This window comes from Lepidochelys kempii, chromosome 2, assembly GCF_965140285.1.
Source record: "Lepidochelys kempii isolate rLepKem1 chromosome 2, rLepKem1.hap1, whole genome shotgun sequence".
Taxonomy (NCBI): Eukaryota; Metazoa; Chordata; order Testudines; family Cheloniidae; genus Lepidochelys; species Lepidochelys kempii.
Genome location: NC_136381.1, coordinates 158,449,379 through 158,464,143, shown reverse-complemented (window position 1 = coordinate 158,464,143; position 14,765 = coordinate 158,449,379). Strand labels below are relative to the sequence as shown.

At 41.5% G+C, this 14,765-nt stretch overlaps 2 protein-coding genes across 7 annotated transcripts in view; one reads left to right on the top strand and one right to left on the bottom strand.

Moving 5' to 3' along the window:
* CEP72 (centrosomal protein 72) overlaps positions 1-14,667 on the top strand; it is a 79,577-nt gene extending 64,910 nt beyond the window's left edge. Inside the window, exon 15 of the mRNA XM_073332584.2 lies at positions 13,559-14,667. The gene's annotated coding sequence lies outside the window, so the exon portion shown is untranslated. The remainder of the gene's footprint in view (positions 1-13,558) is intronic.
* The window catches only part of TPPP (tubulin polymerization promoting protein), a 109,734-nt gene that overhangs the window by 8,768 nt on the left and 86,201 nt on the right, over positions 1-14,765 (bottom strand). For 5 of the 6 annotated variants that reach the window (XM_073332593.2, XM_073332591.2, XM_073332590.2 and 2 more), the window contains one exon: positions 2,786-2,976. In XM_073332593.2, coding sequence (XP_073188694.1) covers positions 2,786-2,976 — 191 coding nt within the window. Of the gene's footprint in view, positions 1-786; positions 2,977-14,765 lie in introns of those variants that run through there. The other variant, XM_073332594.2, reaches the window with a different exon arrangement.

Below are 14,765 nucleotides of genomic sequence, written 5' to 3'. Positions count from 1 at the left end.
TCACAATAATTTTGGGGGGTTAATCGCATGAGTTAACTGAAATGAATTGACAGCGCTAATGTGATCTTTGCGATATTCAGCTTTGATAGTGTTTTACAAATAATTCAAGGTTTGTTACACATCCGTTGCAATAAAATGACTGTCCTTGAGCACTATCCTGATTTGAAGCTTTATAGGACATTTCAGGAAGGAATGTGTTCTCTAGTCTACACTTTACCAGTTACTCTGTGTTCTACTGCTTTTCTGGAATTAATTGGCCATAACAAATATCTGAAAGTGGGTTTATGCTGTTACTTCTCCTTGAAGGGGAAGGCAGGTAGCCAGTATGATGTGTAAATGGATAACCTTTCCTTTTCCAGGAACTGGATGGTTCAGGAAAAGTGGATAACTTTGAAACGCTTGGAAAGGCTTCACAAACAAGTACTTCCACACACTGACAGTCCTGGTGTATCTGTAAAATTGTGTCAGGTAACCAGAGCCACCAAGGAGGGCTTAAAGCGGAAAACACACAAACAAGACCTTTTAAAAGCATGCACTGGGTTGCGCAGACTTCCCTCTCTCCTGAAAACCAAAATCAAAACAAACTATAATCAAACAAAAAGAAAAGGAGTACTTGTGGCACCTTAGAGACTAACCAATTTATTTGAGCATGAGCTTTCGTGAGCTAGCTCATGCTCAAATAAATTGGTTAGTCTCTAAGGTGCCACAAGTACTCCTTTTCTTTTTGTGAATACAGACTAACACGGCTGTTACTCTGAAACATATAATCAAACAAACAAACAAACAAAAAATTCCAAGCCCATGAGGGACTTCTTCTCTTTATTTATTGTTATTTTGGTTTCACGTTCATGTGTTGGTTTGAAAGGTCAGTGGTGGCAAAGTTACAAAAAAGAGTTCTATAGAAAGTCAGCAGAATATAAAAGACCGTCTGTTCAAAGGATGAGAACCTGTGTTCAGTGTCTGGATATGTGCCAAATACAGGGTATTGGCCTGCATGAAAAACTAGCATATGTTACTGCTTACTGTATATAAGTAGCTCACTAACGCTACCTGTTCGGTGTACATTAGAACCCTGACACAGATGGTGGCAGAGAGGCAACAGAAGTGATTACCCTGTACTATCTGGAGTTATAAAGTTAATGCTTGAACTTCAGTTAATAGAAAGCAAAGCAGAATTTTAAATGGTTGTAATCAAATACCCAACTAAAAGTCCTCCTTTATCATTTTATATTATACATTGTGGTGCTTATTCTGCTTTGTGGAATATCAATAACCACATGTAGGATATAGAGATCAGCTAATGAGCCCCTGCACTTTTTCTGTATGGATATTTCTCCTTACTTTTTAAGCAATATCAAATGAGTGAGGTTTTTTTCAGTGATTTATCAATTAATACCACTTGTTATGGTGGCCATATATGGGATACTTGTGGCCAGTTTGTTAGATCATTAAGACTGTGGTCCTGATTCTCCTCTTACAGCAGCTCTAAACCAGTGGAAATTGATTGCCTTCAAGGAATTATTCCTGACTTACACTGGACAGTCCAAATAAGAGGAGAAGAGAGCCCCTAGCTTCAAACATAGAACACTTAACAAATAATGTAGCTAACGTTCGTAATATATCTTTAGAGGGGGTGAGACGCACCTAACTGTAAAATAAAGGACTAACAAATTACTATTTTGTGGTGATAATTTAGTTGTCCTTACTTGAACTTCTGTATTGCAGAGCTGTCCCAGACCTTCCTTAACGCAGTCACAACTTAAAAAGGAGCATGTGCCTGTGTATGTGTGTACATGTGCATGAGAATATGTGCCTAGCTCAATGAAACTCTGATCAGTGGTGTTTAGTTCACACTTAACATAAAGTTTAAAACGTATAATCCATCATCTTAATGCCCCCTTCACTTGCCCTGTGCAGACCAAAAACCAGATTGCAACCAAGATTAATATTTCTATCACGACTTCTTTAGCAATATATCTAGCTCCTCCATAGATCATGTTAGTACATTAGCGCCTTTTATGTCCTGTGGTTTCAGTTAGAACCATGCTACCAATACATGCGGTAACTTGCAGGAAGTACAGTATTGGTTTTGAGAAGTCCTGGGCTTTGGGGGGTAAAGAGACGAAGGCTAGTATCTTCCACATCTTTCTGCTGACAAATACATTGGAACCTAAATAGTCTCAGCAAGGAGGAATAAGTCTTTCGTTGTTCACCAGTGGTCTAGGAAAATCTATTTCTTTTCAGGATAGCAACCTGTTATATTACAACCATTTACTTCCCACTAGTACAATACTGAATTTTTGTCTTTGAGGACAGAGCTGGATCCTCTTTAAGACATCTTTCAAATAAATAAGTATTCAAATCAAACTACATAAATATTGGGGTGCTCTTTGGAAAGGCTGCTATCACAGGAAAATTTACAGTGACCCTCTTTTCAACTATCTGGAGAGTGGTTTTCTTCTATACCCAAGAAAGAACTGGACATTTAGGAATGTTTGAGATCTTTTACCAGTATTGACTAAGTGTGGTAGAACAGCCCTTGCATTTGGTTTCTTGTCTAAAGCTCAACAACTTTGTATTTGATATTTTTGCCAATGTAAGCATGAGGAATGTAATGAAGTGTTGCTGTGCTTGCAAGTATCTCAGCGGATGTTGAAATCAGTTCCAGTTCCTGAAAACACTTCTCGCCAACATAGTCTTCACATTCATGATAACTGAAACATGTGGGATTCATCTACATCATTCTTACAGGTATATTCTCTCTTTTTAACCCCCCCAGGCTTACTTGCTTCCTTGTACTTTATGATCATATGTGCCTGCGTGCTTGTACCCAGGCACATAGCCCGACGCATCAACCAGGTCTTCTCGTCCTGCTTTGCCTCTTCCTTTCCCACTTGGATCAAACCTCTCTTTGTGGGAACCAGTGAATTTTGTCGTGTCTGTAAGTCGTGATACAGTTGGAGATGAAATGGTTTTCTATTGGGAGAAAGACAACACAAGAAAATACTTTTCATTGAAAAGAAAACTACTTTTAACGTTATAAATCATTAACTACTGTTGATATCGGAACTGCAGAGTAGTGATGCCTTTTAACAGACCAAAAATAAATGAGAAATGTTAGTTTTGTGGCACTGGATGTAATGACTTCATTAGTTACAAATTGGAGTACAGAATGGTTTTGGGCATGAATTTTCAAAAGCGGCTTCCTATTTGGGGTGGGAAGGGTGGAACATCTGGATTCATGTCCCTACTCCAATGAATATCCAGATAAGTGCCCTACCCATCAGGCGATGGAGTCACACTCTTTCTGGCCTAATACATAATTATTTTTTAAAAAGTGGAAAAGCTTCAGCAGAACAGATTTAGAGAGAATATCCTATCGCCCAATGGTTAGGGTAGTCTCCTGGGAGATAGGTGACCTGGGTTCAAATCCCTGCTCCACATGAGACTAGGAGAACCTCAGTTTCCCACGTCCTGGGTGAGTGCTCTGGCTACTGGGCAAAAGGCGGGGGTGGTACCACGAAAAACCACATTTTTGGGCAAGAAATATTTTTTTACTGGCTTTTACTCAACAGTCGGGGTGAAAGGAGAGAAAAAGGTGTTTCACAAAGCCATGCGGGATCATGAGAACTTCATTTGTGACCAGAAGCGGAGGTGAGATAGTGGCCATCTTGGACAATTTAGCTTTGTAGATTTATAGTTAAGTCAGAGGAGAAGAGAAAAAATACAAACCCCCAGTTTACACCTCTGTGGTTTTTGCATTGTGGCAGAAGACAGAGAAGGTGTGACATCTTTGGTGTGGTCAGTTGATGCACCTGGCACTAAGATGATCAATGTCCAATAATACTGCTCACCTCTCTTATGCGGGTGCTGCAGAATTAGTAATTGTTTATTCCGTATTTTAAAGACAAAGTGCCAGTACTATTTTTGTGCGGTCCAGTGCATGTTAGGGGAAAGAAAGTGCTTTCTTTGAGACAAAGCCCCCTTCAGGACAAAAGAGAATAGTTAACAAGCAATTGTTTGCTGTCTTTTAGGTTTCTTTCTTGATTTACAAAAACTTACAGTACAAAGGATTCTTGACATGAAACACATTCTGGTAAAAAAAAAATCTAAAAAAATAATTCACGAAAGATTTCATAATTTCAAAGTTGTTTCTGTTTGCAGTTTTTGAAAGACTTAAAAAAAATCAAACATTTTTTTTATCTAAACCCACTTTTCAGCAAACCAGTGTTGATAATAATTTTGATAACATTGGGAATAAAAATGATAAAAATCACCAAAAAAACCCACCTCTTGGATAGATTTCAGCAATGCAATATACCTTCAGCCCTTAGGAAACTTCAGCCAGCACAAAATGCTGCAGTGCACAGGTGACTGACAGCATACCAGACCCGCCCTCTACACTGGCTTCCCAGAGCATTTCTAATCAAGTTCAAGGTCTCAGTCCTTATCTTCAAAGCGCCATAGTGTGGGCTCAGGATATCTACAAGACTGCCGGCCGTAACTGACAGTTACTCTCCTCTGGTACAATGGAACTCTCAACAACAAGAGGAAAGCTTTTCTGTGCAGAACCTTCTCTAGGGGTCGTCTCAGTTCCTGGGATGAACTCTCCCAGGAACTAAAGGACCATCACGATCTCCCCACCTGCCTTCTCTACTATAAACACATAGCAACAGGTACACTTAAGAATAACAACACCCTATCAAACCAAGACACTCCATCACACACGCTTCTCCCTCTGGGGAGCCGATGAGAGAACAAACACCACGACCGATGTGTAATCACACTGCTAGATGCACTACTGGAAGGTGCTCAGATACTACAGCAATAAGTGCAGTATAAAAACCTAAACAGAACAGAAAAAAATTCACAACCCTCTATCTCTCCACCCCACCCCTCCAAAATACCCCAAAAGTTATTTTCCATTTCTTTTTTAAATAAGGGAAAAAATTAATGGAGGACAACTTTGTTTTGTTTAATAAAGAAAAATAAGGAGATTTCTCCACAAAATAGTTTTGTTAGAAGAAATGTGACCAGTCTATCTGGTCACATTAGCAGACAAACAACTTCCATTAAATACAACACAACTCAAATATGTACCCCCTTTGTCAAGAGAGCTGAGAGAAGAAAAGCACTACTTTCACTTTGTCCTAAAGGTCAACACACTCAGGTTTTAGTACACCAAAGGCAGATACAGACTCCAATGTCAAGGCCCCTCCACCACTGAGAGCAACGTGCCCCCATCACCAATTAAATAGTGAAGCTGAATGTTTCCAAATTATGTTTTGCTTTAGACTAACGACCTTTGATGAGGACGTGCAACATAACAACAACATAGTGGAGGTGGCCTTAAAAATTATGTAAACTTTTTGTTAGATATTGAATAAACCAATGTATACACTTCTCCCCTCCCCTCCCTGCAAACAAACCCAACACACCTGAAATGTCTGTTGAGTCACTGAAATGATGGAAACTGCTGCAAGTGCGGTTCAGGGCTCTCTGTTCAGAATATCACCAGGTTCGAGCATCACCGGGATTCCTGGTCTGCTATTGTCCACTTTTTAAGTTTTCAGCCATTTTGACTTTATGAATTATACCTGTGCAGTATACAGCTACAGTAAGGCATGAGCTGGGCTATGCCAAGAGTCAGACCATTGCGAGATCAGAGGTAGCTCAACCAATCACCACCCTTACTCTACAGTGAGTTTGCATGGAACAATTTCATTGATTGTATGAGGGAGACTGCACAGATGGTGGATTACTTGGTCCAACTGCCATCCGCACAAATCAACACAATTCTCCCAAAACAATACAACCCCCCTCACAAATTAACCCACCCACCCACACAATGCCACAACCAGCAAACACAATAATCCCAAACATCATTCAAGTTTGCAGCTTTTTTATACTTATGACTTTACCAATTACACTGGGGAGACAGGATGGGCTTTCAGCTACTAGTACACAATAAGATGTTCTACAGTGCGACTTTGGGGCTTGGTTTTGATGTGGAGATAGGCCAACATTACAGAAAACATTGGTAACAGCAGCAAGAATGAGGCTTCTGGAGCATTTATTTCTCAAATAATTTTGTTGAAAGATATTTGGGGCCTTTTTCCCCTACTATCTTGTAAAGTGGAGCTTCCAAAATGTTTTTTTTCCCCTGGATTCATACAGAAATGAAAATGATGGCTGGGAAGAAGCCATCTTGCAAATATGTATATTTTATTGGTGTGTTTTGGCATGGCATTCCTTTATATGGGGCTTTATTTTGTTTGTCCTGATTTATCACAGATCACCAGTACACTGCAGTCACAGTGATAGTAGGAAACACATTCCCATCAGCACTTGCCTCAGCTGCACAGCTAGACAAAACCAAAGTGTAATAAAATGAATAAGCTCAGACAACGGGACAGCAGAGTTGGACTCTTGGCCTGATGCCCATCAGGGATCTTACTGTTGTTAATATGTACCCAAAGCATTAGTGAATCTGACATGTACTCTGTATATAGATAGTCACATGCTGGAGTGTGGGCAGCTTAGATACTCCACAGCTATTTGTATTAATGCTGACCACAACTGTCCACTGCTGCAGCTGTCCTAATTCACAGCTGACTGATATGGGAGACATGTTAGACCTCAGGCACAGAGTTAGCTTGTTAATTTCCTTGTAGCAAATAACCCAGTTCTGCTTTCTTCCAGGCAGACCACCACACATGGTGTTTTTGAAATGGGATTGTAAGAACTAAGACCGTTGTGTGGGCTATGGGTTCCATATCCACCTTGCACCGCATGTAGAATGCTTGCATACATGTGTATTATTTGTAGAGCTGTTTCAGCACATACACAATACATTACCACCTACTGCAAATGCAGCAGTCTCAGGACATGACATGCCCGTCAGGAGCAGCAGAAAGCCTGGGATTCTTGCTGCAGAATTCAGGACCAGTTTACTGTGAAGTACCCAGGCTCCTGTGAATAGTCAAGTCTCCCCTCCAGCCCCCACATCACTTGCTGTAAAGAGTTCAGTGGGCCAAAAAACATTGATAACTGCCAAAAAATAATTTAAAATACCAATGTAATTACACAGAGCATGGAGTTTGCAACGGGTGTGAGCAAAGGGTTAGTCAGGGCTTTGATGCAAAACACTTGGCCCTTTCCTCTCCATCCTCCGCCACCCATAGACACATGATTTTCAGTCTAAGGAACAGCTAAATTAGGCAATTGGTGAGCAACAACATGTGTCCCCATCTGTTATATAGGCTGGAAGTGGAGGGGAGAACCCCCTCATCTCAGCGCCTTGGGTGCTCAGAACAACAGTTGCAGCAGCATATCAGCAAAGGGCAGGTTGTAAGACAAAATACATTTGGGGCATTTATTGGTTAGGTTTATTTATAGATCCCTAATTCCCTCTCTGTAAGTGAGAGCCAGGAGCTTCCTGCTACAAGCACCTCCTGCCTGTTTGGACAGTGCTGACCCAAGCTTATTAAAAATATAAAGAAGCCAGAGCAGATTGTATGGTCTGTAGGATGAGCGAATGACCCCAAGTAAGCAGAAAAAAAGTTAATCAAGCTGTGATGCTTGCCAAAGTATTCTTCAATCTCCCCAGACACTGGAAGCAAGGGCTGTAAGGGTTGGAAACTTGCAAAAAGCAAAGCTTATTAGTAAGTAGTCAATTGGGTAAACTTAGTTTTTTCCCATATGTGTTTATAGAACATTGTTGCTAAAATAGTTCTTTACCCGCACACCACAGGATGCTACCAACAATTAAGGCTGTTTGTTTTGTAAACAGAAATAATCCCCATGCAAGACACAATCTTTGCAGTGTGAAGTTATTTAAGATCACTGTCCCTGTTTTAAAACACACACATTGTGTAGCACTTGCCTCATCTTCATCTCTGCCGAACTTCGGTTTTCCACAAGTTATACATTCTCATGTCATGAGACGCCCTCTACATTTTAGGTGACTTCCTTAAACTTCAGCAGATCAGTCCGCAGGACAGAATTCAGTTCTGATGGGTTGTAAGGGCACATCTCAAATTAAAGAGTTGGATGAAAAATGATATTCTCCAACTTTTTCTCTTCCTTCCACTCCCAACTCTGTCCCCCGCACCCACCTCCTCCCCCCCACCAAAAAAAACCCAGTAGTGATAAGTAGAGATTTAGCAGACTTGTCCATATAACCCAATTCCAGCCCTGTGATTGCTGAAGTTCAGATGGAACACACCCACCCAAAGTCAATTTCTGAGCAGATGTACAATTTATTTAATCCCATTGGTTTCAATGGGACTGCAGAAAGTGTACATCAGTGCAGAATTTCTCCAATGTCAATGTTACAATGCACAAACAATATTGCTACATTTGTTTTCAGAAGTTGCCAGTCATTTATCTGGGAACTTGCTTCATGTTGTGAGTTATTTCCCCAGGTATCTACACAATTTTCTACTGTTACCTCATAGAACCCCAATGCTAGGTCTAATGCACATCAACAGAAAGGTCCATACTTCATCAGTAAGGGTCAAACCCGTTTTCAGTGCTGTAGCAATACTCTCTCTAAAGTGTGGTAGATCACAATAGATGTAACAAAACAGCCCCATCCTACAATTTAGCAACTCTTCCTCATTTCTCTAATCATCTTGTTCAGCATTTTTCAAAGTTCAGGTCATGACCCAGTACTGGGTCGCAGCATGTCAAGCGCTGGGTCAGTCTGGTCGGTGCTGCTGACCAGGACATTCAAAGTCCCCGCGGCGGTGCTGCCCAGCTAAGGCAGGCTAGTGCCTACCTGTTCCAGCACTGCGCTGCGCCCAAAAGCAGCTAGCAGCGGGGCCACGGGGCTCTGCGTGCTACCCCCAACCAAGCACCGTCTGCGAACTCCCATTGGCTGGAAACCGAGGGGGGGACAGAGAGGGGGGCGGTGCCTGCAGGTGAGAGTCACGCTCCTCTGCCTAGGAGCCAGACTTGCTGCTGGCTGATTCCGGGAAGCAGCATGGTCCACAGTGCCAGGACAGGCAGAAAGCCTGCCTCTGCACCCCGGCTGCGCCACTGACTGGGAGCTGCCAGAGGTAAATCTGTGCCCCAGCCCTGAGCCCCCCACAAATTTGGAACCCCTTCCTGCACCCCAAACCCCTCATCCCCGGCCCCACCCCAGAGCCCGCACCCCCAGCCCAGAGCCCTGACCCCCTCCTGAACCCCAACCCTCTGCCCCAGCCCTGAGCCCACCCCAAACTCCTCATTCCCAGCTCTGTTGGGTCACAGGCATCAACAATTTTCTTCAACTCCCCAGAAAAAAAGTTTGAAAACCACTGATCTCGTTTTCCACTAAATTCAGATATGTGGACTTTGCTATTGGCCTTCACATCAACTTGCTAATGATTTTAAACTCTCATGTTGCAAAGTCACCAAGCAACCACAATTCCCAGTAAAGCCATTGGAAAATGAGGATGCTCATTACCTCTGAAAAATCAGGCCACAAGCCTTCAAAACAGTGTATCAATTTCACAATCTTAGAACGAAGAAAATAGTGATCCCACCCATTATGTGCATTTCCATCACAAGCTGAAGCCATCTATTGAGAACAGTTCCAGCACCAGGGGCTTCAAGAAGTATATGTAAGAAACATAAAAGTAGCATCCATGGAGACTGACAGAGTGTCTCTCCAAATTAACTGACAGGTTTCAGAGTAACAGCCATGTTAGTCTGTATTCGCAAAAAGAAAAGGAGTACTTGTGGCATAAATTGGTTAGTCTCTAAGGTGCCACAAGTACTCCTTTTCTTTTTGCAAATTAACTGAGTAATGCAAAGGTCTTTTTGCCAGTTGTATCTGAAGGTATTGAGAAGAATCCCACCCTTGTTTGTACTATAAGCAGGTGATGACAAGCCTGTCTGGCCTTCTGTTAGCACAGTTTCCCAAGAGACAAACTGTCCACCATGCTTCCAGAAGTGTGAACATCCAGACAGACAATTCTACCTTGGCAATTTCATATTTCTTTTGGATTTGTTCAAAAGACATTAGAGATAATAATACAATAGCATCAGTTTCCATTTCTTTGTCTTCCAGGTTTTCTTGGTCCAGATACGTTCACAGATTGTGAAATTTGTAGATGCTCAGATAGATGAACACTCAGACGATACTACTCCCACTACACTTACTAGTTTTCTAAATGCTTTGCTTACATTAACAGAACACTAAAGAAACGGTGAAGTTCAGTGTAGACCATGTCTTTGAAAACATAGGCAGATAGCATAGGCAGATTTAGTTCCTTCCACAATCTAATTTGCTCTCACTCTGTAGTGATTAATGAATGGGTTTCTCATCCTTATCAAAAGATCAACCCAGAGAATTTCAGACTCGCTGCTATACAGATTTAGGAAATGCAAGATGCTCCTTTGGCCAAACTCATTTACTTCTAATGAATTCTTGGTTAATATAAGAATAAAATACTTTTCTACATCCATGAAACAAATGGCAGTGGACTGTGAGATTGGGAGGATGTGGACAAAACTATCATGGTAAGATGTACATTTCAAGCAGGTCTGTTTTCCTACAAAGACAAGGACTTTCATCTTTCCAGGTCTCTTCTGTCAGAGATCAGTGGAGATACCACAGAGCATGATTTGATTAAGGTCAACTGTTCTTTATATATCCAGGTATTTAAAAGAATTAAGCTGTCCAACAGAAATACTGATCTTCAATAACTTTTTAGGCTTCTGACTTAACTACACTTATACTAAGCCTGGACTAAAAAAAAATATCCAAAGTACCCATAACGCAGGGGGCCTGAATGGGAAGATTTTTTTCAAAGCAAGCATGTGGTTGTTTACAGAGACTTATTTTAGCCTCCAGAAAACCAAACTGCGTCCCTCATATTGCTTCTTCATCCCTGCTATTCTGATGCAAGCAAGGAAAAGAGGAAATCTTGCCTTCAAATGAAAGGGATTGTGGCAAGTCAGGGGTAAAACCCCCTTTAAAGCAATACCAAAATGCTGGCTGCAGACAGCTCTCTGGTCAAAAAGCCAGGTAGAGAGACATAGGTATGCAGCAGGGAGCCCAGCTGTAAGCCCTAATGAGGGCTAGCTCAGAGCAACAAGATGGGCCGAGTGGGAATAGCTGGGCTAAAGACTGGGGGGGGGGGGGGGCTATAAAAGCCCTGAGAAAACCTCAGTGAGGGGTTGTTGGCCTGGGAGGAGACAGGAGGGCTGTTTCTCTGTCTCCTTACCTACTGGAAGGAACCTCAAGAGCCAGAAGACCCTGGGAGGGGTCTGTGGTGTGATTGTTGTTGAGGGAATTGGGACTGCACAAGAACACTGTAAATAAAGACACAAAGGTGAAACCACTGAAGAAGGTGGTGGGACTCTTTATTATACCAGCCTAAACACAGAGTTCAGGCACAAAAGTGGGAGTGCCGGCATAGACCCTGTGACAGGGATCCAGTGGACACTAGTTTGTTACAAGTAAACCTGTAGGATATTTATACAGGTTCTTCAGCTGGCTTATGAGATGTTTCAAATTTCAACTGAACTCCCTATATGCGCTGTTGTGTACGCAACTTGCTCTATCAAAGTGTTGTCTCTTCAGTCATGGACAAAACTAAGTATGAGGGCTGGACTGGCAATTGGTTCATGGATAAACCATAGGTGGGAATAGATGTACTCTTCTTAGTAGCACATCTGCACTATACAGTATGGAGCAAAGAAACAGCTGCCCCTGTATGGACTCTTCTGTATGAGTTCTTTTAAATTCACATTAGTAAATGGCATGCATGTTTGAGATGATGGCAAATTTATTTAGCTCTGATTTTGTTTTGCCATGTGGGCTATAACTTTATCCACTCTACTCCTTTATTTGTTCTGAGTAGACTCTTTTGAAATACGGAAGAAGGTATGATCTCTGGCCCAAAGAGTTTACAATCTAGGAAACATTTTATAGTCTAAAATATTACGATGCAAGCTGAACCATTGGTTTCAGAGTAGCAGCCATGTTAGTCTGTATCCGCAAAAAGAAAAGGAGTACTTGTGGCACCTTAGAGACTAACCAATTTATTTGAGCATAAGCTTTCGTGAGCTACAGTTCACTTCATACATGCATCCAATGAAGTGAGCTGTAGCTCACGAAAGCTTATGCTCAAATAAATTTGATAGTCTCTGAGGTGCAACAAGTACTCCTTTTCTTTTTAATCTGAACCATGTATCTCTTTGTCTGGGAGTAAACTGATTTTATATCTCACATGGGCCAGGGGTATCAGTTCAAACAGGACTTCAGCCTGATAACTTGAATTTTAGACAGTGCTTTACAATTACTGGTGAGGGGATTACAGGTCTGTAGTTCACACCTTCCCAATACATTCATCATCACGTTCCTAAAAGTGGACAGGAACCCCTTCTTCTGAAAAAGGGTTAAGTTGTCCAGCAGCCTGAAAAGTATGATACTTGGGTGTTATAGTGACAGAACTTGGAAGAGAAGCCAACCCTTAGACCAAAGCATCTAAATTTCCCTTTTCCTTCAATGCTTCAAGGATTGCTATTCAACTGGAGCACCCAAATGACCTCCCCATCCCGCTAAGTTAAAGGAGTTTTACTTCTTGCTGTATGGCCTCTGGGTCAATGTTTGTTTCTGATGTAAATGACATCTTCTAACATTTGAAGAGAGGTATGAAGTTATGTGCTTGTCCCCGCCTGTGCCTAAAAAACAAAAAGTAGCACTGTGTTTGAATTAACTATGTGGTTACTTTAAATACAGTGCTACTTAACCCACCTAGCAAACCACCTATCTTCTCCTTCACAATGATGGTTTTTAGCTGAAGAGCAGGCAAACATTTCTGTTCTTTAATTTAGCAACCCTTCCAACTGCTTGAATTGGATGATAAATTAGCCACACTTTGGTTTTTTATTTATACGGTGCCTCCAAGTAAATTATTCTCAAGACAATAGTTCAGATACAACTGAACTTTTGTTGTCACACCATTTTATGATCCAGCCCCTAATGAATATTTTCAATCACAAAAAAAGCGTGTGCATGCACGTACCTATATATCTGCACCTATATACCATTTGCACATGTAAACCTGGAAAAGAACAAAGCTGAACAGAACTCCACTTTAAAAAAAAATGAAAGTAAGTATTGAATCCAGCATTTTCCAGCAGAGCAGAGTTAAACTTCTAGCCCTTCTACAGAGAATCCATTCTGGATTGCCAAATTAAGCTGCCTAAGGCATTTTCTGAAATATCGAGAGCTGCTTGGTGTAGAATGGGTAGATAAAGTGCTGAGAGACACAAAAGACCCATGACAAAATCTGGGTCATCTTGATTTGTCACAGGCACTTTCCCAAAATACGTCTTTCACTACCAAAATTGGAATGGAATTAATTTACGACATTCTCTGGACTCCCAAGAATTACCTCTCTTCCCCTCACTCAGTTATCGTCACTATCCCAAACATCTGAGCCATCAGTTGCAATTTCAGTTTCCATGCTTCTGCCAACATGAGGGAAAACCCCTGCACAAAAATCAATGTTCCAACACATCTGTTTGCAATGCATAACCATTTTATAATGTTTTACAGGAATGCTGATGCAGCTCACATTCCAGGATACAGATCAACATTTCCACTCATCTTAGTATCTGGCTGCCAACTGTTGTCTTTCCAATCATATCAATCAACAGATAATTTTGTCATTTGAAAAACATTCTGAAGAAAAAAAAATGAATCCCTTATAGCACCCTCCAATCTCAAAAGCAAGGACCTGTAGATCTCACTGCTGAAGCGGAGATCTCCCTAAGCAAGAATGGGCAGTCCTTTAAAATAGATGTGCCCCACCTCAAAAAACCTCAGCCAAAATTCAACCCAAGAAGGTAAGCCATCAAAAGCCCTTCTTCCACTGAAGTCTACCAACACCTGAGTCCCACTTCATATTATTTACATCATCCAGCAACTGAAATAGTGGGATATGCCCAAAATATTATTTGGGCCCCCAAAATGGCCCCCGAAGCCTAAAAAGACCATCAGATACACATACCAAGAAATACAGATTAATTCTGTCTTCAGCAGAACTGAATGCACAGCCCTGATACGCAAACACAAAATCAGTTAAAACATGAACAGCCAAAAGCATAAAACAAAAAAGTAACTCTTGGAAAATATTTCACTGGCCTCTCTACTAATGTCTTAAAACGTATTGCTCCTCTCTGCACGGTGGTAAATCTCAAATTAAACTAGACTGGCATGAAGAGATGGCTGGATCAAATCCTTTCTGGGTGCCATTGCAAACAACTTTGTATCTCAATTAAATGTCATTCTGGCTACTAGCTCTCAGAATAAGCTTTTCTCCTAGACACCTGATGTTTGAGGAAAGTCTCTGGAGTTACTAGATTAGTAGACAGACTACTGTGGAAAGCTTCCAACTCAGGTTTACACGATATTACGGGCTGTTGCATCTGTTAACACCTCATGGTCACCAAGAGCAACAGGCACGCTCTGACCCCTCCTTCAACCTTCAGGGGAACAGAAAAAAAACTGGGCGACACCTCGATCAGAACCCTGCCCAAAGCAATGATGGAGAGCTCCTCACAGCATATTTTAAGAGCCACAGGATCCCATCTGAGTTTCACTTATGAGAGCATAACTGTTAAATGTATCAATTTAGAAGTCCTACATAAGGAATAAAAACTAATTCAAATCGGCCCTCGTTTCCCCGGGTTTGATTTTTTTCCACCCCACCCCCCTTACTCCCATGTTATCTATGCAATAACTTGCAGGTACAAGAGGGAGC